This window comes from Xenopus laevis, chromosome 7S, assembly GCF_017654675.1.
Source record: "Xenopus laevis strain J_2021 chromosome 7S, Xenopus_laevis_v10.1, whole genome shotgun sequence".
In the NCBI taxonomy this organism is placed as follows: domain Eukaryota; kingdom Metazoa; phylum Chordata; class Amphibia; order Anura; family Pipidae; genus Xenopus; species Xenopus laevis.
Window position 1 is genome coordinate 94,973,400 of NC_054384.1, and position 26,459 is coordinate 94,999,858.

General features: G+C 42.4%; 1 protein-coding gene across 3 annotated transcripts in view; it reads right to left on the reverse strand.

The window, feature by feature from the left end:
• lipe.S (lipase, hormone-sensitive S homeolog) overlaps positions 1-25,914 on the reverse strand; it is a 33,072-nt gene extending 7,158 nt beyond the window's left edge. For 2 of the 3 annotated variants that reach the window (XM_018228131.2, XM_041571576.1), the window contains exons 1-3: positions 25,770-25,914; positions 6,782-7,320; positions 2,970-3,060 (exon numbers count right to left, since the gene is read on the reverse strand). In XM_018228131.2, coding sequence (XP_018083620.1) covers positions 2,970-3,060; positions 6,782-7,320; positions 25,770-25,821 — 682 coding nt within the window. In that variant the 5' untranslated portion in view covers positions 25,822-25,914. Of the gene's footprint in view, positions 1-2,969; positions 3,061-6,781; positions 7,321-11,805; positions 11,920-25,769 lie in introns of those variants that run through there. The other variant, XM_041571577.1, reaches the window with a different exon arrangement.
• Positions 25,915-26,459: the final 545 nt, after the last annotated feature.

A 26,459-nucleotide genomic window follows, 5' to 3' on the forward strand; every position in this document is an offset into this window, starting at 1 on the left:
GGCAAAAATCTGAAAAAAACGCATGATTTGTTTTTTCCACTAATTTTTGGGTTTTTTCCCCGCAAACAAAATTTTTGGAAAAGTGTATTGATAAATAAGGAGAAAAAACCTGTATGGATTTGGTCTGAAAATTCAGAAAACATTATTAAAAATTCGGACTTTGATAAATGGGCCAAAGCTAGTCCAGGTCTCATCATCAACGGCGGTGTGAGAATGACACAACTGTAACTATAGTACAGAATAACTAGTCTTATTAAAAGGTAGTAATAGCACCAAAACGGAGGACGATGTTTGCTAAGGGAACAGCATGAAGATTTCTTTGGTCTGGGCACCCCAGATCCCGCCCATTCCACACAACAGTTAAAAGACCACACAGACATCAGTGCTAAAAAAGGTAACCCCCACACACAAGCTATTGGTGGTCAAAAAAAAAAGTTTTTTTTAAAAATTGGTGGTCAGGGCCCCCCTATCAGTTAAAAAAAAAAAATACAATAGCACTAGGGGCTCCCTTAAAAGTTAAAAAAAAATTGGGGCCCAAAGAAAATTTTTAAAAAAAACATAGGTATCAGGGCCCCTTACAAGTTAAAAATAAAATTTGAGCCACAAAGAATATTTAAAAAAAAAAAAACATTGGCGCCAAGGCCCCCCCTAACAAGTTAAAAAAATTGGGGCCCCAGAGAATATTTTTAAAAAAAACATTGGTGGCAGAGGTCTTTAAAGTAATTTGGGCCCCAAAGAATATTTTTTAAAAAATACAACGGCGCCAGGGCCCCCATTACAAGTTACAAAAAATTGGGGCCCCAAATAATATTTTTTTTAAAAAACATAGGTACCAAGGCCCCTTACAAGTTAAAAATAAATTTGGGCCACAAAGAATATTTAATAAAAAAAAAAACCATTGGCGCCAAGGCCCCCCCTAACAAGTTAAAAAAATTGGGGCCCCAGAAAATATTTAAAAAAAAAACATTGGTGGCAGAGGTCTTTAGAGTATTAAAATAATACATTGGTGGCCAGGGGATAAAAATATAAAAAAAACACAAATTGGTGTTCAGTAGAATTGAACTCATGGCTTCAGGACTTCAACTTCGCCTCCTTTCGTGACTTTGGGCCTTTTCGCCACTTCAGGACTTAAATTTCGGCTGTTTTCGTGACTTCGGTCTTTTCGCCCCTTCAGGAGTTCGGCTTCAGCTATTTTCGTGGCTTCTGGTCTCTTTGCCGCTTCTGAAGTTCGGCTTCGGCTGTTTTAGTGTTTTTTCGCAGCTTCGGGACTTCGGCTTTTCTGCATTTCGGCTGATCGTGACTTCAGAAAGGGCCGCATGGCTTTGGCGCTGTCAAGGTGGCACGGCTCTTTCAAAAGTGCAGCACTGCTGGGCCTCCCTTCAGGCCCGGGCCACCTGTACCCCGCCCCCCCCTGATGGCGGCCCTGACTGTAGAAGAGTGATTTGCCCCTACAAAACCTCAACAGGCAGTGCCAGTGGTTAGCACTTTAGCAGAAGGAGGAGTGCCATTGTAAGGTGGGATACACATCTTACTTAGGAACAAACAATTACTATAATTGTATTAGATATAGAAATGGATGGGACACGTCATGGCTGATGAGCAGGTTCCCTGAAATCAACAACTACTTTGTGATTTGCTCCACAGAGCTGAAACACTAAAAGGGTCAAAATTAAAATTAGAATTTTCGACTTTTTTTAAGTTCAAAACTGTTAATTTAGACTAGGGAGTTATTCAAATTCGGTCCAAGGATCGATTTGCAGTCTTCCTGATATTCAAGTTTTTTTTGGAGAAAAAAACTCGAAACGAGTTTCTTAAATTTGAACCGAATTTGATCGAATTCATCCCAGTTTGAAAAATTCTATTTTTTTGTAATAAATTTCGATTGGTCAAATTTATGGGAGTTTTTAAAACCTCACATGAATTTGAAATTCGACCATTGATAAACATGCCTCTATGAATTTGATATATAAATGATTAAAAGGGGCAATTTTTCTTAAAAAGTTCATGTAAATCTAGAGTAACAATGTCAAATGTACTGATTCATACTTTGATATAAAAGGCCAGCAAGTTGCAAACCATCTGTGTGCTGGAATCATACACATGCTATTCTATTTTTTGCACTGCTGTAGATCATGCAGTAATATGCACAGCAGCAATAGGTTTATGTATAATCTGCACAAATTGTTGTGTGAGAGAGAAGGTATAACAAACATGTACAGGCAGGGCTGCCATTAGAAATAAATTCAATAGGCGCAAATTTGCGGTGAAAAATCAGCTGCGTCAAAAAAATGTAAGAATAGTCGCGCAGAAAAAACAACTGACGCGCATCGGAAACTTTGTGACTTTTGGGGGCACGCGCAGTTGGAGGCATTTGCCGGTACGGAGCTACTGCGCCCACGAAAGTCAAGAAATTTCCGTGTTTTTTTTTTTGGAAACTTCGTGACTTTCGGCGCATGCGCAGAAGATCCTTACCGGTAAATGCCTCGTACTGCACATGTGCCAAAAACGCTGGTCAAAGCAGGAAGAAGAGCACTCGGGAGAAGATGGCGCCCGTGAACTCCGCAGCAGAGGACCTGCGCCGAGGGGTGAGTAACAAGTTAGGGGCATTTGCCCGGGGGGCCTACACAGGGGAGGGTTCTTTCCCCGTACAGGTTGACTTCTCCTTTAAAAGCATGTGATTTTTGTCATACAAACAAGGAAGTGATTTTTTTCTTTCACCCAAAGCACTAATTTACATATGCAAATTTGGGTCAGTATTTGGCTGAATCTTGTGGATTTGGTGCATCCCTAAATAACATGTACAAAATATACAATATGTAGAGTGCTTCATGAAAAAAAATGTGACTTGTTATAAGATCTTTTCCCACAAAAGTTTCCTATACTGCTAGATTGACTAGGTTATTTCAAACAGCTACAGAGCCTAACAAGCAAGCACACACCAGTCTCACATATTGCAACAATGTACTTACTGATCCCTGATTCATGGCGCTTGTAATTTTCCCCGAAAGACACCAGTCCAATGGAGATGGTCTGAAGGAAGGGGCGAATCGAAGGCGTGAACTAGAGGCAAATGACAATGGTTAGAAAGAAAAGCCTATATCAAAAGATGTAAAACTGGGGCTTGTTTACTGACGTATTTATTGGGGCTTATTTAGTGGGCAAATTTGCACTTGGGTAGTAACCCATCAGTGATTAGCTTTTTTCAACCAACTGCAACCTGGAAACTGATTACCTGATTGGTTGTCAGGTATTATAACAGTAATCCTCAGTAAACAGTAACTTTTCGGTCTTATGTATTAACAGCAAGCAAATTGCAAAACAATGGCACCTTTTTTAGCCAAAATACACCGAATCCACCGAATCCTTCATGAAAAATTCGTGCGAATACCGAACCAAATCCTAATTTGCATATGCAAATTAGGGGTGGGAAGGGAAAAACATCTTAGACGTCCTTGTTTTGCGACAAAAAGTCACGTGATTTCCAGGATTCAGATTCGGTTCGGCTGCGAAGAAGGATATAGCCGAATCAGAATCCTGCTGAAAAAGGCCGAATCCCGAACCGAATCCTGGATTTGGTGCATCCCTACATATTTGTGCCTGGTGCAAGCTAGTGATCTGCGGGTTGAGAATTTCTCGACCCGCACCCGACCCTTCCCGAACCGCACCCAGCCTGGGCCCGCTGCTGCGCTCTTTTTATAGTCACGTCACAAAAGGGGCGGGGGCAGGCAGAAGTCTATAAATTCTGAAAGCCGGAAATACTAGGTCCCGGAAAGCAGGAGAAGAACTCGACCCGGCCCGTCCTGAAGATTTTGTGCAGGAGTCGGCCGTGGCTGCAGTTAGTCACTATTTATTGGGCCTGTTTGGGCCATACTTGAAATGCCAGGGCCTATTTTGAAACCCAGTTCAGACCTGAACACTGGCTGCTATATGTTTACATTCTCTTTGACAGTACATATATTTATTAACACTAGGGATTCAGATGCATCACAGTCTACAGACAATAGAACAAGTGAGGCAAGCAGATGGGCAGCACCTCCCCAACTGGATTTTTTCTGGGAACATGTATTATGTTAAATAATGGGAAATAACTTGTGCAGAGTATACTGTATTTCAGAAAATAATGAGATAAATTTGGATTTTGATAACCCCCAATGTTTACAAGGCATGCCCTAATCCTTTACCCTTCAAAAACACCAATGCAAAATTAACACTTTTTAGAACAAAATTCCCCCTTAGTAATGAATATCAGTCAGACATCAACCTCCCACCCCCAAAAAAACAAAACAAAACAGGAAGCACAGGGTCAAACACATCTTTGGGTTCTGGCATAGAGGTTACATTTGTGTAATTACCAACAAACAAAAAAAGGATTAAGGGACATATGCACCCTGAGAGGCTACGGTGTCAATACAGATTAGAAGCTGCCACTATAATTGCAAAGTGATGAGAAACAATTTAGTGTTTCAAGGAAAACACCTTAATCCAAAACGAGTCGTGCTCAGCATCCTGCTAACTAATGCAAGAGGGAAGGTAAAATGGAATTTCAATCAATGTCAAATCAAGGGGAGAGATTCAAACGCTGTGCAAATACAGCTTTCATTTCAATCAAGTATCAGCTCATATGTTAGCCCAAAACTGATATTCTGATGTAAATCGGTCCTAGATCTACAGGATTCTGATTGGATATTATGGAAAAAAAGGGGGTCAACTGTAAAAAAGAGTGCAAAGGTCCCCTATTATTCATTCAGCTCAGCAGGCTGTAGACAAATCTGGTGACAAATCTGGACACAGCATCATCATCATCAGAAGCCAGATAGGGTGGGGACAATTTCAGCTCCTCATCTGGACCATGAGTCTCCAGCGGGATGAACCTAATATATTATATAGTGTTACTTGGTTGCAGCCTTCTGTTGCATGTGAATGACCCAAAGAAATGTTGGCTACATCTCTCAGCATTTACTTTTGGATGTGTAAAAGGAACAGCTGTAGGTCTTAACAATTGTATCCCATTTAGGATATTAAAAGTTACCCTGGGGCTCCATTTCATGCTTTGTTAATATGGTTATTGATCTTGGTAACTACAGCCATAAATAACAATTTACAGATCCTTATCCAGGGAAACCTCAATTTTACATACCTTGATGTTAAGTTTTCCTGAATTTTACAGTTTTTTTCGAGTTCCCACCATTTCATAATGCATTTCCCTGATTTTACATATTGTTTCCCAGACTTTGCATGAAAATTGTGTCATGATATTGTGGGTGAATGTAGGTGGTGAAAATTGAAGTCATTCACATGCAAGCTAAAAGGAAAAGGTGAGTCACGCAAATGGCCAAAAACCAGGCAAATCTCCCCTGATCCAATCACTATTGCAGATAAGAGCCAGTGATGTCACATGCCTTGTGCCAGCAGAAAATCAAGGCTGTGCATAATGTCGAGGTCAGGGGAGTGCAGTGCCCGGGTGTAAAAACAAAAAAAAATGAAAAGTAAATAGCTGCAGGCTGCCGGGGAAAGACAAAAGAGGTGTAACCTGAGAGTGGGATTTCAGGACAGACAAGGTAACAATGAGAAAGAAGAGTTAAAAGCAATTAAGTGGAATGACAACAAGCAAGAGAAGACAAGCATATAAAGCAATGTACTGCTGACCAGTAGGCAGGAAGGAAAGTTTACTAAAGGTGGCCATACACAGAGATCCACTCGTTTGACGATGTTGCCAAACAAGCTGATCTCTCCCCGATATACCCAACTTGAGGTGGGCGATATCGGACTAGGGATGCACGAATCCAGGATTCGGCCGAATCCTTGTGCATGGCCAAACCGAATCTGAATTTGCATATGTAAATTAAGTGTGGGAAGGAAAATCATGTGACTTTTTGTCACAAAACAAGGAAGTAAAAAACATTTTCCCACCCGTCCCTAATTTGCATATGCAAATTCGGATTCGGCCAAATCCTTGTGCATGGCCAAACCAAATATGAATCCTAATTTGCATATGTAAATTAAGTGTGGGAAGGAAACTTGTGACTTTATGTCACAAAACAAGGAAGTAAAAATTTTCCCCACCTTGTCCTTTCCCGTCCCTAATTTGCATATGCAAATTCAGCCGAATCTTTCATGAAGAATTCGGCGCATCCCTATATCGGACTGATCTGATCGTGGATCCGATCGTTCAGCCCAACGATCGGATCATAATGCAGGAGTATGTGCAGTCAGATCATAGGACCACATCAACATACAGATGCGGTCCGTGATCCAACGAGATTTTTAGCCCTGCCCGATTAACATCTGCTTGATTTTCGGACAGATATCGATCAGGGAAGCCCATCGGAGGGCCCCAGACTCTGTCTGCAGCTTTTATCAGCCCGTGTATGGCCACCTTAGGGCTAGGGCCACACGGGTCAAAATCAGCAGACTGATTTCAGCCCTACCGTGGGCAGTGGCCTCCCTCTTCTGTTTGCATCAGGAACCACTGTGTTGACTGTGCGAACACACTTGGTGGATTATGACAAGGAAATGCTAGATTTGAATTTCATGTCAAAATCCGCAGAGTCTGTTTGTGCCGGAGCAAACACAAGGGTTCTGGATGCGAAACAAAAGGAGGCTGCTGCTCACAGTAGGGGCTGAAATCGGCCAATAGATTTCAGCAGGATGATTTCAGCCCAGTCTGGCCCTTGTTTTAGGAGTGCATCAGTCTGGGAAGGATACATGTTGAGATAGTAAAGGTTATATAGGCCTAGCATACACTCAATGGCTATCTGAAGGATATGCAAGGGGTAGGTACCTGGAATCCTAAGCATCGGCCATAGAAGCAGCCCTTGTGCATGGTGCTATACTCTTTTAGGAACTCTTCAGATAAGCCCCGTTCCTGCCAAAAGAAAAGGTCTCCATGCTGGTTGGATGTAAGCAGGCGCTGTGCAAAGCAGAGCAGAGCACGGAGCTGTATGAGTGCAGAGCCATAGGCCTCTAGCTCGGAACAGTTGTGTGCAGCACGGAAGAAGAGGCTAAGCCGGTTGTCTGTCACATATTGGCACTTGTGCAGAATGTGTTGGGTACAGGAGAGCACCACCTTCATCAGGCTGCGGTACCCATTTGCTGGAGTGTAAGGGTCCAAGTCAAAGAGGGGGCATACAGCAGTTAGGGCACGTAATGCTGGTTCTATCCCTCTGGTTTGCTCTTGAATTCGGGAGAATGCTTGCACCAAGCGGGAGCCCACTTCAGAAGCAGACCCTCCAAAGTGGCTTATGTTTTCATCACAGAGGGTGTCCACAGCCTGGAACAGGGGCCGATGATCCATCTGTTCGGGGGGCACAAAGACCACACCTGCAAGGGCAAAAGACAAATACTGTATTAATAGCTGAACTTTCAGGTGGTGTTCATGTAAATACTTACAGTAAGACACAAAAAGGTCCTGTTTGCACTGTATTCTCACAACACTAGTTGCACGGCACACAATCTGTCACAATCTAGGATCCGGCTTATCAGAAACCCCAAAACCAACTGGTTTCAGATTGCATCAATAAATAGGACAAACGGAGTCATTATCTGTGTGCTTCCAGTGGAGAGCATTAATAAAGTTGCCAAAATACTGTTCCAGCACGGTGCGCCCATGACACCTTGGGATCCGTCAGTCATTTGCAGTCAGGAGCCACCAACAATTGTGCAAAGCTGCCATGTTAATTTACCCTTGAATAAGTGCTGTGCTGATGGAGTGAGCCCAACAATTTCAACACGGTATCGAATTGCCTATTTTGTGGTAGGCTAATAATAATAGCGGGTGGTGGTGGAATCTTTTTGAGGGCAGTTAAACCCACTATGATTCCATTTTTCTCCCTACCCTATGCCCATGATGCACCCATGCAGATGAGGCCACCATTCTGAAGTCATGGCAGAACAGCAGCAATCTATATCGAAACATGGGAAAAGCAGGACTAACAACATTGCCGGACATTTGCCATAAAGGAAATAATGTACTATAACGGGCCAAAGATTTTTTTTTACTGGCCTAGAAACCTACAGCATCCAATTTTAAGATAACATTTACTGGTCATGCGGATCTCATTTGTTGTTATGGGTTAGACGACCTGGGCAATCTGTTCTTCTATTATTACATTTCCCCCTTATGAATAGAATACTTGCCTCAGACTGAGGAAAGCTTGAGTCATTTTCCTTTTTCAGATACATATTGTAAAGGGCAAACCAAGAATCTCCTTGTGCCTAAGATATGCCCAGTGCAAGAACACTATGCGCCTGAGCCTGGAACATTAGCGATATACAAGAACAAATATAATCACATGCTCTGTTTATTTATTTATCATTTATTCCAAAAATAACAATGCCCGTTTGTGCTGTTGACTCTTATTTCAGCAAATTTTTGTTCCTAATTAAAAGTACGTACAAAGAGGTCCACCAGAATAATGCACACTATAACTGAATATTATAATGGAAAGATTAGAAATTCAATACAGAAGACTGAAATTAGATAACAGACACTGGGCTTCAAGGGCATAACCTTAATAGACCTATTAAAACCAACCTATCAGTAGAAAGGGAAGATAGCCTATATTATTGTCAAACAAATTCTAACAGACAAATATTTGGCATTTAGGATTGGGCTTTGATGTGTACCGTATATACTCGAGTATAAGCCGAGTTTTTCAGCCCCCAAAATATGCTGAAAAACTCTACCTCGGCTTATAATCGGGTCAAGTGCAAAACCGGTCGCCGGCGTCCAAAAATAGTCTAGAAAAATAATCGCCGGCATCCAAAAATGAGATGCCGGCACCTCCAATGGGAGCAGAAACCCTCAATTTTTTGATTGAAACTTACCAGAAGCTGCTGCATTTCTCACCCTAGGCTTATACTCAAGTCAATAAGCTTTCCTAGTTTTTGGAGGTAAAATTAGGTACCTCGGCTTATACTCGGGACGGCTTATACTCGAGTATATACGGTATGTCCAGAAGCCTGAGAAGCAATAAAATGTGCAGGGTAACCGAATACTGTTTGGTGACATGAAGCCAAGGGATAAGTATGTGGGCAATGCAGAAAAACTGCACTCATACTAGGTACATTTAGCTGACTACTCTGCAATTAACTCTATAATATGTTACCTTATTATAAACTCCTTGTAAAAAATATTCCATTTTATCATGTACTTGCAAGCCATGTAGCAATGTGCTTCCCTATATGTATCAGTGATCTAAACACTAATGCCATGGGTGCATGTACACTGTGCAAAATTGAACCACTTAGGGCCCGTAGATGGGACACTTCCATCAGTGGCTGCCTTAGCTGGGTGGGTGTTACAGATGACGATCACTGCATAAAGGGCACCCTTTGCCTTCTCCTATACAGTTACATAGTTAAATCGGGTTGAAAAAACACTATCAAGTCTTTCAAAAGTCCATCAAGTTCAGCCCCTCCAAATGAAACCCAGCATCCATACACACACCCCCTCCATACCCTTGCATAAATTATATATACCCTTATCTATACTAACTATAGAATTTAGTATCACAATAGACTTTGATATTATGTCTGTCGAAGAAATCATCCAAATCCCTCTTAAAAGAAGAACCACCTATGCTGCTTCAAATGAAAGTTCTTTTCTTCTAGTCTAAAGGGGAGGCCTCTGGTGCGGTGATCCTCTTTATGAGTAAAAAGGTCCCCTGCTATTTGTCTATAATGTCCTCTAATGTACTTGTAAAGTGTAATCAGGTCCCCTCGGAAGCGCCTTTTTTTCAGAGAAAACAACTCCAATCTAGACAGTCTACCCTCATAATTTAAGTCCATAATCCATCTTCCGTGTCCTCGGTAAACTGACTGGGAGATCGGCAATTTCTGTGTAATTTCCCAAATGCGCAGTTGTTGCAAACTGGCAAACTGCTCCAACTGCGCATGCGCAGAAATACCGATCTCCCAGTCAGCTTACAGAGGACCCGGAAGATGGATGCGTGAAACTTCGCTGGAAGAATTTGCAACGAGGGGTAAGTATGGAGTATGGGGCATTTCCCCGGGGGGGGGGGTAGTTAGCCTGGGGGTAGGGGGTCTACGTGGGGTGGGGGTACAGGGTTTTTTGCCCACAGGTTAAATTCTCCTTTAAGGACTGGAGTCCAAAACTGCACTGCATACTCCAGGCCTTACCAGAGACCTATAAGGGCAGAGACACACGCTCAGATTCAGGGAGATTTAGTCGCCCAGCGATAAATCGCCTCTTCTTTGGGGTGACTAATCTTCCCGAACTGTCTCTGCAAAGTGGCAGTATCCTGCATAGAACCTATAGTTCTGCACAATTTTGTATTATCAGCAAAAATAGAAACAGTACTTTCAATGCCCACCTCCCGGTCCAGGTCATTAATAAATAAATTGAAAAGCAAAGGACCAAGTGCTCCACTAATAACACTGGTCCAATTAGAAAATTATAGCATGGTTCTATTCAGTGAGATTAGTACACATTTTTGTTATGCATACCATAGTTTCCTATAAAGTCATTACAGACACAGAAAACAAAGAATGCAGCTACAAGAAGCAGCTACTAATCTCCCTGTGTGAGAGCATGGCAATAAAGAAGCAGCAGGGGGTAAGTATGTTGGATCAATACAAAGGTGAATCCCTGTTCAAGTGCAAAGTTGTTAGGGTTAAAAGAACTATAAAGAAAGACATGCATTTAGTCCTGTAACCCTAACTAGTCTGACTGGCTGTGAAGTCCGATCCTTTGACCCTCCTAAATAGAACAGAGAGAGAGGCACCCAAGTGAGATAGGAATCCTGGCTACAGAGTGTGGTTTAGCTCTTATCTCAGGTCATAGAAAACCCTTGGAGAAAGCAGAAATAAATAAACTGTATTTAACATAAGTCCAGCCTGGGCCTGAGCCCTCCTACAGATACATGGAATGAAGAGCTTTGGATCCCTGACATTTACAGCTTGCTTTCAGTATATTAGTGGAGGCTGGAAGAGATCTCAGCCCACATTGTAGCATGACGCTTGCCTTTCACTGTAAAGCAGTAACAATGCTAAGTTCAGCCTGAGCCCATTCACTTCCAATAGCAGATCTCTATTCATGTGTCCCTATACCTCTATACTCTATTGCAACCCCAGTATCCTTTTACGACATTTATATTCTTATTTGGCATTTAATGCTCCCCCCCACAAGCCCCCTCAATGTGCCCCCAGGTAACTGACACTCCTGATGAAACAAGTCAGTGCCAAATAACCACAGTGTTCTTGTAGCTGCTGACTGCATGTGCTGGGAGTTGTAGTTCCCCTAGATACTATATAGGAGGTTACTAGGAAGAAGCACTAGTGACCTGAGCATCATTAAAATGTAACTAGATCAGACACAAACACTAGATGGGAAGAAGTGGAAGGGAAGGCAGCTGAGCAGATAGTGCTGGGGAAATGCAATGAGAGGGGCATGGGGGTAGTGACCCCTCATTTCTCACACTGACACACAGCCAACTATAGGCACATACATACATACACACACATACACATGGCCAATCAGCAGGGCAGTACAACAATTGCCTCAGACACAACTATACTGCTGAACTGAGCTGCATAACAAGCAAAGGGGCAACAACACCTCCCCCACACATGTGGAGTCCAGCTGCAGCCTCGCCAGTGTCTTATCTATCCAACAGCCAGTACATGGGAGAGACTCTGCTGCAGCACAGGAAAGGTCACTTGCAGGATAAGGGGGAGCAGAGGAGAAAGTAATGACAGCAAAGAGACAGACTGAGGAAAGTAAATAAAAACTGAAGTGGCATAATGATAGTGAGTGAGAGGAGCAGTCTCCCCTTGTCTCTATACCTGCAGATAGTGCAGCCGCTTCTCCCCTTGGCACTTTCATAATGGGACCTTCCCTGTCAGAGATATTCAGATGCAATGTCCAACCAGTCTCCTCCACACACAGCTATAAACCTGAGCAAGAGGGAGGGGCAGCCGGGGACCTCGCCCACTGGCACATTTACATCTCTCTCTGGGACTCGGCATCTCATTCACTCACATCTGCTCTCCAACACTCTCATCATCCTCACTCACTATCAGTCACATAATACACCGACCTACTCCTTCACTCACCTGCAGCACATCCCTCTGACACCTACCTACTGCTGTCACTCACCTGCAGCACATCCCTCTAACACCTACCTACTGCTGTCACTCACCTGCAGCACATCCCTCTGACACCTACCTACTGCTGTCACTCACCTGCAGCACATCCCTCTGACACCGACCTACTGCTGTCACTCACCTGCAGCACATCCCTCTGACACCGACCTACTGCTGTCACTTACCTGCAGCACATCCCTGTGACACCTACCCACTGTCACTCACCTGCAGCACATCCCTCTGACACCTACCTACTGCTGTCACTCACCTGCAGCACATCCCTCTGACACTGACCTACTGCTGTCACTCACCTGCAGCACATCCCTCTGACACCTACCCACTGTCACTCACCTGCAGCACATCCCTCTAACACCTACCTACTGCTGTCACTCACCTGCAGCACATCCCTCTGACACTGACCTACTGCTGTCACTCACCTGCAGCACATAACTCTGACACCTACCCACTGTCACTCACCTGCAGCACATCCCTCTAACACCTACCCACTGTCACTCACCTGCAGCACATCCCTCTGACACCTACCTACTGCTGTCACTCACCTGCAGCACATCCCTCTGACACCTACCTACTGCTGTCACTCACCTGCAGCACATCCCTCTGACACCTACCCACTGTCACTCACCTGCAGCACATCCCTCTGACACCTACCTACTGCTGTCACTCACCTGCAGCACATCCCTCTGACACTGACCTACTGCTGTCACTCACCTGCAGCACATCCCTCTGACACCTACCCACTGTCACTCACCTGCAGCACATCCCTCTAACACCTACCTACTGCTGTCACTCACCTGCAGCACATCCCTCTGACACTGACCTACTGCTGTCACTCACCTGCAGCACATAACTCTGACACCTACCCACTGTCACTCACCTGCAGCACATCCCTCTAACACCTACCCACTGTCACTCACCTGCAGCACATCCCTCTGACACCTACCTACTGCTGTCACTCACCTGCAGCACATCCCTCTGACACCTACCTACTGCTGTCACTCACCTGCAGCACATCCCTCTGACACCTACCCACTGTCACTCACCTGCAGCACATCCCTCTGACACCTACCTACTGCTGTCACTCACCTGCAGCACATCCCTCTGACACTGACCTACTGCTGTCACTCACCTGCAGCACATCCCTCTGACACTGACCTACTGCTGTCACTCACCTGCAGCACATCCCTGTGACACCTACCCACTGTCACTCACCTGCAGCACATCCCTCTGACACCGACCTACTGCTGTGACAGCAGTATCTTGTTTATCTGATAGATTGATGCCAGTGGAAGTCTACATGGACAAGTGCAGCTCATCCAGAGAACAAAAACACTTGCATAAGGTTCCTGGAACCCGGGTAATGTCACTGGGACATTTAATAAAAGCAGGTGAATCCTATGTACATGTTGTTCGGGTGGGTAGGCAAACAATAGGCTTTCTGTCTCAGTGGATCAGTTTGGCCCTGCCTGGAACAACTAAATCACGAGCGAGAATTAACACATTCCCCACTCTGTGACCTGTGCTCAAAATGACCTCTGCACAGCGAGGCACAGATATAAACCCGGGACTCCAGCCAAAACAACCGACCATCGTGCATCCTAATCTCAAGCCAGGGAGTGCAAGAGCATCCCAACCCACACATTCCCAGCACAGGAATGCCACATCCATCATGCTCTAAATGAAGATTTACCTATAATTGGGGTGAGACTGGTGCTCTTTATATTCTTGGAACTAATGCACCATTGTTTTCAGATGTCTAGAACCTTGTTAGAAACTAAAGGGGCCCTGGAACTGAGAACTGAAAAGTCCAATAGGTACTGATCTAGAATAATGACATGGCAGCAACGTTCTCATCTCACACCTATATGTTATAAACAGAACACTTCTAGATTGACCACATACAGTGGAACCTCAATTTTACTATTTTCTCTCATTTAACATTGTTGTTTTATGGTCCCACCTTTATATTTTGCATAATACATTTCTCCGATTTTTAATTTTCCTGGATTTTACATAATTTTTTTTCTGGTCCCCTGAAAAACATAAAATGGGGGTTCTACTGTAATGGAAATGGGCAAGTTACAGTCTCACAGTGCCCTAGGCAGTAAACCAAATGAGCCAGACTTGCTATACCTAAAGCTATGGGTAATGCAGAACTACTTTATATTATTTTCAACTGAATGAGAAGAAAGGGAACGACAATATTGCCCATCATACACAGGTACTCTTTGACAGTACTGCTTTCATAATGGAAGCAAATTGACAAAAAAAGGTCCAGCAATGGACCCTCCTTCAGTGTTTTTAGAACGAAACTCAAAGACTACCTCCGGAAGCACCTGGATAACACCTGAACTGTCACTTACTGTATATGACAGTGTCACACACTGTAACCTACAGCGCTTTAATACCCCACCAAATTGTGTCCGTAAATTACCCTCCCATTTAGACTGTAAGCCCCATGGGGTAGGGTCCACCATCCTTTTCGCTCCTTGATACGGAGTTACTTATTAATGCAGCGACCCTTTGTTTGTTACAACGAATTTATTGTTTTGCTGTACAGTGCTTTGTCCTCAAGGAGCGCTATACTAATAAATAAATACATATGTGCAGAGTTAGCTCTTGCCCTAATACCCTCTCCAAAGCAGTTTGCCTTATAATCAGGATTTGGAGCATGATGTGCTTCAGTTCTCAGTAATTCCTCTCATGCCGGCCTTCCTCAGGGACCCAGGAATAGTGAAAAACAAGTGAAGCAGTGATGTCCTCTGTACAGAAAAAGAAGCTCATGGGCGGAAGACAATCTCGGGAGCTAGGCTATGGGAAAAACAATATTATTCAATGAGCCAATGCATTGAACAACAACACGGGACCATGTGGGTATTTGCCAATAGGGAAGAACTACTGAGAACATGGGATCACGCAGCAAATATCAACAGTGCCCATGTTGGAGCATAGAGAGAAACTGGCAAATATAAACAAGATAGGACCATGAGAATGTAGGAACAAAGGGGAAACTTCACAACTTTTTCTTTAAAGCAACAGTAACACCAAAAAAATGAAAGTGTTTTAAAGTAATTAAAATATCATGTACTGTTGCTCTGCACTGGTAAAACGGATGTGTCTGCTTCAGAAACACTACTATATTTCATATAACAAGCTTCTACTGTATGTAGCAATGGCTTTTTTTGATGTAACTGTTCCTTTAAAAACTTCTCCTGTGTAGCAACGATTAGTAGAAATCTCAAGTCAGTAAGAACCATGTTTCCAACCAGATATGCTTTAAGTTTACTATAACATAGCACCTTCTGCTACCTACCTCTGCTCCCTCTGTACTAGGCTCTGCAATGTTTCTATAAACAAACACACACACTAGGTTGACACAAAATAATACAGTAAAAAATACAGATACAAAGCCATACAAGTAAATAACTAAGGTTTTCCATATTGCTTATACATGGGGCTATGGCTGCTTATGATCTCTCAGCACCACCTGTCCTATTCAGCTTCTGCTGTCACTATTACACAAACACCTATCAACATTACGAAACACATTAAAGGAGAACTAAAAATGTAAAAATGATTGTGACTAAAAATGCCATATTATATATACTGATCTTATTGCACCAGTTTAAAGGAAAACTATACCGCTCAAACAATGTAGGGCTCATATGTAAAACCCTGCTTCATGTAAATAAACCATTTTCATAATTATATACTTTTTTAGTAGTATGTGCCATTGGGTAATCCTAAATAGAAAATTGCCATTTTAAAAAATAAGGGCCGCCCCCTGGGATCCTATAATTCACAGTGCACACAAACAAACCAAACATGTTAGGTCACATGAGCCAATTAACAGACAGAGTTCTGTCTTTTGCTTCCACACTTCTTACAGTTGTATTATTTTTGGTCAGGTGATCTCTGAGGCACAACACAGACCATCATGAAATGGTGGTTCAAGATGTAAAAGGACAATATTTTCATATATATATCAGTTTGGTAAGATTCTTTAATATGCCACTTAATATGATATAAACGATATTTTGCTTAAATATTCATTTTGGGGGTAAAGTTGTCCTTTAAAGTTTCAGCTTGTCAATAGCAGCAATGAACCAGGACTTCAAACTTGTCACAGGGGGTCACCATCTTGGAAAGTGTCTGTGACACTCACATGCTCAGTGGACTCTGAGCAGCTGTTGAGAAGCTAAGATTAGGGGATGTCGCAAAATATCACTCAGAAAATGAGGTTGTTGTGTAATATAAGCTGATGCTACAGGGCTGATTATTAAATAATGATGCTAATTGCACTGGTTTCTGTGCTGCCATGTAATAATTATCTGTATTAATTACTAATCAGCCTTATATTGTGACATTTCTATTCTATGTGTACTGTATATTGTAAGTGGGTCCCTAAGCTCAGTAAGTGACAGCATCACAGAGCATGTGCAGTGAATCAGCAGAAAAGAAAATGGGGAGCTACTGGGGCATCTTTGGAGACACAGATCTTTATTGCTAAAGGGCTGTGGTTGCCTTGGGCTGGCACAGAAGCACAAAACATAATGTACAACATTTCTAGCTACTTCTTTAGTTAGGCTTTAGTGCTCCTTTAACTCATGCAAAGGAAATTACGTATCAAACATAAACAACAGTCAGTATATGTACTGAATTTTGCTCTACACACTCCCACACATACGCACAGGCTCAGTATACAAACAAAAGAGTGATTTTGGTAGGTGTGAAAGGTCAGGGTGAGCGAATAGATGGCTGGACAGTGGTGGTGTGATGGGCTGGACTCACTGTCACTCCATAGCAAGGGGGGAGGGGCCACTGCCCCAGTCCTTGTGTCCTCATAAGACATTCTGCACTTTCACAATAATAGGAAGAGAGCCCAAATTAGGAGTAAAAAGTCAATAAAAAAAAAGTATTGCAGGTTTATGGTAAAGCACAAACATATCCTTTTGTAGTGTACAAGGTAAGCGAGTGTGATATAAATACCAGGAAAATAAATAAACCTTATCTTTCATTATGCAAAAACCTGTTTTAGGTAGAGGACCCCTTTAAAGGGGTGGTTCAGTTTTTAGTTAACTTTTAGAATGTTATAGAATTGCCAGTTCTCAACAACTTTTCAATTGGTCATAATTATTTATTTAAATTTTAAAATGACTTGCCATCTTCTTCTGACTCTTTCGAGCATTCAAATGAGGGTCTAAAAACAAATTCTCCGTCCTGCTACAAATTTATTGTTACTGCTACTTTTTCTTACTCATCTTTCTATTCAGGCTCTCTGCTAGGGTTATTTGGACCCTAGCAACCAGATTGCTGAAACAGCAAACTAGAGCGCTGCTGAATTAAAAATTAAATAATTCAAAAACCACAAATACCAAAAAATGAAAACCAATACAAATTGTCTCAGAATATTATGCTCTACATCATATTAAGGGCAGAGACACACGTGAAGATTCGGGGAGGTTTTGTCGTCTGGCGACTAATCGCCTCTTCTTTGGGTGACTAATCTCCCTGAAAAGCCTTCCCGCCAGGTAGAATCTAAATCGCTGACTGCATGGCACTCAGAGCACATTGTTTTCCGAAGTCCCCTCGCGAGGCGTTTCGGGGAGATTAATCGCCCGAAGAAGAGGCGATTAGTTGCCGGGCGACTAAATCTCCCCAAATCTTCTTGAGTGCCCATGCCCTAAAAGTTACTCAAACAACCCCTTTAACTAAGCAAGCAGTTGCCAATAGAATCCATTTTTTACTAGGGTACATTTATCTGGTAGTTGAGACATGGTGCTCCAAATTAAGGAAAACCCCCTCATCAGGAAAACGTTAGGCACAAGCATACAGGAATACAAATTCCATGCTTTTACCTGTCTGTAGCAGGGATTCCTGCTCTCCAACTGTCAGTAAACTACAGACTCCCCCCAAATTTGTGAACCGTAGTATAACAGGCAGAGCCAAGCCCTGATTTCCCACATTACAAATGTAAATAAAGACATCAAGCAAAGGAAACAATCTAAGAGATGTGCAGCTGTTCCTTCTAGATGTTGTCCAGCTACAGGTATGGGATTCATTATCCAGAAAACTCTGAATTACGGGAAAGCTGTCTTCCATAGACTCTATTTTAAGCAAATAATTCAAATTTTTAAAAAAGGATTTCCTATTTCTCTGTAATAATAATAAAGGACCTTGTACTTGATCCAAACTAAGATAGAATTAATCCTTATTGGAGGCAAAACAAGCCTAGTGGGTTTACTTAATGTTTAAATTATTTTATAGTAGACTTTATTCAGATAACCCCAGGTCCCGAGCCTTATGGATTACAGGTCCAAAACTCTAAGCATTATTCCCATAGGGCAAGTCATACAGAAATACTGGGCCCTATATTTTTGCGGGCTATATTATGCCTCTGGGCTAACGGCAGGACATCCCAAACCGAACAGCATTTTGCAGAAAAAACACAAAAACTTGAGTCTTCTTCCATAGACACAATTTTATCCAAATACAGGGAGTCCTCGGGGCAAATTTACTAAACGGCTAAGTGACTAACGCTTGGAAAATTCGCCAGTGTGACGTCATTTCGGAAATTCGCCAATTTAATAACGGGCGCAGGCGTTACTTCGCTAGCATTAGTTCACACTCTTACGCCTGGCGAATTTGCACTCTGGCGAATGGACGTTACTCCGAAAATTCACTCAGGAAAGTCGTTTAGCCTTTGGGGGTGCGGCACCTTCAAGTAAATGTATTTACTTAACTGAAACCCCGGGCCGGGATTACTTCTCTTCTGGCTTCTTCTGTCTTTAAATTTTCCGGGGCAGACGCATGTGCAGTACAATGAAAAAGCCTAATTTTTAGTTAAAGTTCGGCTTTTCACGCTATTGTGGATGCGCAGCCGAGAGAAAACAGAAGAAGCCAGGAGAGAAGTGCTACATGGTGCTCGCCGGAATTTACTTGCCGCACCCCCAAGTGCTAAACGACTTTCCTTCTCCTTTAAGAACAAACCTACAGACCCTATCTTGTACGTAACCTGGGGACTGCCTGTAATCAAAATTAGAAAAAATATTTCCTTATTCTCTGTATTAATAGAACTGTACAGGTATGGGACCTGTTATCCAGAATGCTGAGGAAGAATCCAGAATGCACGGATAACGTTTTTTTCCGTAATTTGGATCTTCACACCTTAAGTCTACTAGAAAATCATGTAAACATTAAATAAACTCAAAAGGCTGGTTTTGCTTCCAATAAGGATTAATTATATCTTAGTTTGGATCAAGTACAAGCTACTGTTATTATTACAGAGAAAAAGGAAATCATTTTTAAAAATGTGGATAAAATGGAGTCTATGGGAGGTGGTCTTTCCTTAATTTGGAACTTTCTGGGTAACAGGTTTCCGGATAGCAGATACCTGTCCTTGCACTTAATCCAACTAAGATATAATTTATCCTTATCGGAAGCAAAATCTGCCTGCTGGGTTTATTTAATGTTTACATGATTTTCTAGTATCGTTTCTGGAAAGATACGAAATCCCCAGTTCCCGAGTATAATAGGTTCCATATATGTATCTCAAAATGATGATTACCATCGAATATTTCTAAGTCACATAAGCATTACACAGAACAGTGCAGGGTTTCATCCAAAAAGCTTTATAAATGAGAGCAGCATGAACAGAGGCCTTGTGACATCCAATGTGATACAATTACCTGCTTTAATTTGAAAATGGGAGTACTGGGGCATCTTTCATTTCTCTGCAGCACGAGGAATCCAGCATTCTGGTCTGTAGGTACAATATGTACACACACACAGTGGTTGTTGCGCTATTTGTCCTCACAGAGAGGGATATATGCACATCATTGTTATTATAGCCTCTCATCACATTGTCAGGTTGATCTTTAGGCATCTCAGGAACAGGTACAGACATGCATTGGCAGCACCCACTGGACCTTCTAGAGTTAATGTCACAAGATGCAGGGCAACAAAAAAGTGACAACGTTGGTTGATTGCTTAACATCAGAAGGCCTGAAGTGGTGAGATTGTCAAATTGGCTTAGATATGCCTATCTGGCTGCTGGATGAAGATCTTAAATGTAAACCAAGTGTTATCTGTAGGGATGCCATCTTTACCAGCGGCTAAACCAGAACAAAAGGGGCGGGGCAGAAAGCATTGGGGTTGGGGCATTGATGTTGGGGAGGGCATGATGACATCTGGAAGGCACGATGACATCTGGAAGGCACAACAATGTCGGTGTTCTTCCTTTCCTTTGGCTATTTCCATGACTTTCATCGCATGCGCAGTTGTTCGGGAACGGAATATTGCTACAACTGCGCATGTCCCAATACGGCAATTACTTACTGAAGCTCTGAAAATGGAGAGGTAAGTAAAGACTTAGGGGCAATTACAGGAGTTTACACCTAGGCTTTGGGGGAGCAGGAGGGGCACTATGTAGGGTAGGGGTTTTTATGAACAATGTGTATAATGAAAGATTCAATGGAGAGCTAAGTAGTTCAATTCGTTTTTTAGTTTATTGGAGATGCATCGCCCAACATGTTTCGGACCACATGGGTCCCTACTCTGGTGCAAATATTTATTTTTGGAATAAGGGGTTTCGTTCTCCTTTAAAAAAAAACAAACTGTTCGGGTTAAAATCGAACAGGTGGCAACCCTAGTTATCTGTCTTTCCTCAGCACTGACTTTTGCTACCAGGCTAATATCCTACCAACTGTTTATCCATTTAACAGTGCCAGGCAAAACACTGGTCACAGTAACCCTGATAGTAACGCACAGCAACCAACCAGCAACCAGTAAGAGTAAATTCTATCTTCTGACTGGATGCTATGAGACAAGATCTGTAACAAATTTTGTACCTAGTGATGTGCAAAGCAAACCTTGTTCCACATAAAGAGGCCATACACATTACATTTATGATCTTTCCTGCAACCAATCGTACGTTTTTCACTACAAACGTGAAGAATTGACTTGTCTTGAATTGACTTGTAGAAACAATAGAATTCTTCCCTTTTCTGATGATTCAGCAGTATCCCCTTGCAGATTTTTAGGCACCTTTCCAAATTTTTTGTCTTGGCTGATCAACGAGACAACAGATATTTAAGTCTTTTGCCGATATTGGTTGCCGCAATTCCCACCATACACACACCGAATATCATCTTTTATTTTGTATACTATCCTCCAAGTCTTCTCCTTAAGGTGGTCACACAAAGTCTGACTTTAGGACCAATCAGGCTGGGTTACTTTATCATAAACATTCTATCACATTTTCTTTTCAATCTTCAAGCTTCTGCTGTAATATTGTAAATTAGCCTTTAAAGGGGACCTGTCACCCTAAGAAATAATTCCAAATTATTTTCTATCATGTTAGTTGAGCAAAATGAACTTTACTTACACTGTATTTATTATTTAAATTTTGTCTTCAGTCTTGGAATTACACAATCACAGCAAGCAGGCAGGCAAAATTTTGTAGACACCGTTATTAAGACAAATTGTGTAGCACCCCAAAATCTTGTGTATGCACCAGAATGGGGAACCTAATGCCCTTCATAATTATAGAGCCTGTGGAGGGAAATGTGAGAAGTGCAGTGAAATGTAGAAAGTTCTGAATGGAAAGTGAACGTAAAAGACTATGGGGCAAATTCACTAAGATTCGTAGTTGCGACAGGCGTAAATTCGCCGCACTTCGCCAGGCGTAGTTTCGCCAGTGCTCCGCAAATTCACTAAAATCCGAAGTTGCGCACAGGGGTAGCGCAAGGTTGCGAAGTTGTGCTAGCGTTGATTCGCTAAGCGAAGTTACGCTAGCGATGGTTAATTTGCATACGGCGCCAAATTCAAATTTCAATGGAGGAATACGTAGAATCACTACAAATGCCTGGGAAACCTTCAAAACATCAAATAAAATTTTTTTTTTGTCCTACACATGTGCCCACTGTATAGTTAAGTTGCCATGAGTTAGGAAATGTAGGGGGGAAGGAGGGGAGCCCCAAAAAAAATTTCGATCTTTTTCAGCCCATCACCCATAATATAGAAAAAATGCCAGCGTTTTTTGTGACTTAGAAAAAATTTGAACTTTTTTTGAAGCAACCCCTATCTACTCTATTGTGCTTCGCCTGGTCTGAGGTGGCGAAGGAAGTCTAGCGTAAAAGGTAGCGTTCAGTACACTGCGCGCGTTAGTGAATTTACGTAGTTATGTCAGTAGCGAAAATTCGCCAGGCGTAAGGGTGCGAAGTAACACTAGCGAATTTACGCCAGCGTTCGTTAGTGAATTTGCGAAGTAACGAAAATGCCCAACGCTAGCGAATTGACGCTACCGTTAAGCGCTTCGGCGCTTAGAGAATTTGCCCCTATGCCTCAGGCATAGAGGCAGGGCAGATAATATTTGATTGACAGTTCAGATTTTAAAACAGCTTTATAACAATATGGAGACTTATTCTTAGCAACATTTTGATTAGTCTTCATTTTATATTCTCTGTATTTCATATGTTTTCTATTACTCTTCAAGTCCCTCATTCAAGCCTCTGCCTGGCTGCTAGGTTAAAACTAACTGGAAGCTGCTGAACATAAAAACTAAATAATTCTTGCAAATTGTTTACATCATAGTAAAAGTTACTAAAAGGTGGACTACCCATTATATATTTAAGTACCCTCACTCCTCTAAACTTTTTGCCTTAATACCACATATCTAACTATTCCAACACCCAACTAAACTATGTCCTTGTTTTGTGTCCCTTCCAAATCCTAAAGCAGGTTCCTTGTCATCTGGCATCAATCTGTATTTGTTTGTGTCACAAAATGTATTATCACATTGAATAGTGTGCAATTCTGCCAGAAAACTGAGAGTCCCTCCTGGCACTTTTATGCCTAAGGCACATATATACCGTTCCCAAGACATGTAGAGGTTTGTTCAGGAATATGTAAGCTGTAAATAACAGATTTATATGGGCAGAACGGTCATGTGCTGTGTAGCTTAAAAGGAGATTGAACTTTGAGCAACTAAAAATAACTAGGATATAGGTTTGGTGCACAATGGCTGCAGTATTTACATTCAAAATCTCTACTGATTTGGGAAAAGCTGCTTTGCATGTGGATTTCACCAACTATTCATTAAGTATATTAGCTATAAAAGCACATTTAACATTTTCTCAGAAAACTTAAGAAAACACAAAAAGCCCAACATTTTACAGGCAGGTTGGCTGTCTCCTTATTAATTGACCGTAGAGTGTAGGGAAAAAAAATCACAGGGTCCCACAATGGGCATTCAGCGTGGCTCTTCTACACAAGGGGAGCAATTATTAATCCACTGGTCATCTGGACCCTTGGATAGTGGGTCCTGCCAACAAATAGACTAAAGCCCCAATGAAAGAAATGTTCATTATATTAAAACCCTGCACACAATACAACCATTCCTGTCCCAACTCCACACAAACTCCCACTCCTTTCCTGTACCAAAGTCACCTTATTAAATTCTTGGAGCCTATTCTGCCATGGGGCCCCAGCAGTACCTCCTGATGGTGGCCCTACCTTAGACTGTAAGCTCCAATTTGGCCGGGACTGATGTTAATGATGCAGAGTGACATTTCAGTGACATAAAGGGTAATATAGGGTTACAACTAAAAGTACAAGCATAAAGTGGATAATGCACCCTCCTACTGTAATATATACAGTAAGAATATTATACTAGTCATTGAGGAATTACGTGACCAGGCTGCAGGCCGGATGCTTTTATGCAGGTCAAGTATCTCTAAGAGCATTAACATTTTGCAGAAAAATGGCTGGTACATCCGTGGCACGGAGTCTGATTTTCCAGGGCTTTTTAACAAAGAAATATTTGCTAATGTTAAACTTTTAGACAAAAGACAGACTGTGTGCAAGGGCAGAAAAATTCTAGAAGAGATCACCATAAGTAATTAAGGGCACATTTATAAAGACGTAGGAGAGTACTGTTATTTTTAAGGATATTAATTACAGTTTGGTCTGGTAGAGAAATTACCAAACTGTAGATTATATATTTATTATTTAAATATTGCCCTACCGTTGGTGGGCAGGGGAAAGATCAGCTCGTTTGGCAACCTCGCCAAATGAGCGGATCTTGTTGTGTATGGCCACCTTAAGTTTGTTCTGACTCTAGTGATAGAAATGAACAAGGCACAATAAAATGACTGCAAGCATTGACCAGGTGCCTATAAAATTAACACATTAATATGTAGAAAAAGGTGATGTACATAATTAAACAATGAACCAGTTTGGCTAGTTCATCATCAATCCAATATTTAGTAATATTACATTTTAGATAAGTACAATATAATTATTTGTATAGATACTGGCCATCCAAGTAATGCACCAATCCACCAGAACACTTAGGTTGGGCATACATCTAAAGACCAGCCCTTCTGGTACAGTCATCAAACAAGCTAATCTAGTGGTTGGGTTCCTGGGCCAATTTCTGGATCATAATGGGAGCCTAAAGGTGGCCATACACGGACTGAGAAAAGCAGCCGACAAAGTCCATCCATAAAGGTGTCCATATCGGTGCAGGACGTGCAGTGGCTTTTTAATGTGTTCTCCACCATGCAGGAATTAACATTTTTGTTTATGCCAATGTACGAACGATAAAACATCAGATTTATGTTATATAAGCCCCAAATAAGAACCAGAACAGAATTGGTTCCTTTTTCTACCAAAGCTTCAACCCACTTAGAACCAGAAACGGGCAGATACAAACAACTAAGCTGCCAACCTAACTAGCAAAACAAGCCCAATGGTGTTGCTCTGCGCAGAATGTGGGAAAGGTTTGCTTAAAACAGGTTATAATCTGCACAGGATGTTCCCTGAAAGTATGTATAACTGCATACACCAGTTAAGCACCACTTAAACACCAGTTACACACCAGTTGCTGGAGCTGTGGTTAGATCAGGAGTCCCCAGCTTTTTTTTTACCTGTGAGCCACATTCAAATGTAAAAAGAGTTGGGGAGCAATATAGCATGAAAAATCCCTTGGGGTGCCAAATAAGGGCTCTGATTGGCTATTTGGTAGCCCCTATTTGGACTGGCAGCCTACAAGAGGCTCTACTTGACACTATAATTATTTTTTATGCAATTAAAACTTGCTTTCAAGCTTGGAATTCAAAAATAAGCACCTGCTTTGAGGACCATGAGAGAGCAACATCCAAGGGGTTGGAGAGCCACATGTTGAGGTTGAGCTACTGGTTGGGGATCACTGGGTTCAATAATTGTGGGGAAAATGGGCCGGAAAGCAGAAAGGGAAACGAAACCTACATAAATCAGTAGTGCCCAGTTTGGAAGCTGCTCAGATGCTTTTCTAAAGTGACACAACTACATTCTAAAAGGAAACTTCCTCTGCACGTGCCCCTCCATTTTACATTTAGGGAGGTCTGAAGGCAAAGCACTGGCACACAATTTGGCAAATCTGCCAGATCCAGGGACCCTCGATAATATCACTGAGGCTGTTCTGCAGGGATTTGCGCAGCCAAAGGAGTATTAGTTTATAGCACACCCCAGTGTTTACTACGCGCATAGCCCAAGAAAGTTTAAAGTTAGAAACGGTGGGAAAACAGCTGCGCGAAGCCAATGCACACAACCAAGTCCAGATAGTATGCAGCGATAAAACTGATACCAAGCAATAAAAATCTTACCCGCACAGTGGTCCCTCCCAGTTCTGCCTTCCCCCTCCCCACCTGGCGCCATCTTGTGACGTCATCCGGCATTTGCCCAGAGGGACCCCGCCCATTGGATGTCGTCAAGTCACGCCCGTTGCAAAGCGGATAGTCTCTGCGCATGGCGGTGGCACAGGAGCGCTGATTGGTTATATCAGGGGTCAGCTGACTCGTGAAAGTATTTATGCTTCGCAGGCAGCGACGATTGTTGTATTATTGAATAAGGGAGGAAAGGGCAAGAATGGCGGGGAAAGGGGAAGACTGGGGAAGAATAGACTGGGGAAAGGGGAACAATGGCGAGGAAGACTAGGGAAAAATGGAATTGGGGAAGAATGACGCGGGGTGGTGGGTTGAATCAGGGTCGGACTGGAGCCTTTGGGGCCCACCTGGAAGTCCCGGGGGCCCCTCTGACGGTTAAATTCCTGGCATGCGCATGTGCAAAAACCCCACCGTGCATGCAAAATAAAACTGAGCCATGCTCCAAAAGTCACAGTACAGTGACGCGCGTGTACGTAAATATGTATGCGTATGAGCATAACAAGCACAAAAGCAGGCCAGTAATGGGGGGGCCAGGTCTGGGCCGGCTTTTTTCCCAGTGTCCCGCCGGCCCAGTCCGAAGCTGGGTTGAATTAGGTTTGCCAACTTTTCTGGAAAAAAATGCCGGCCTTT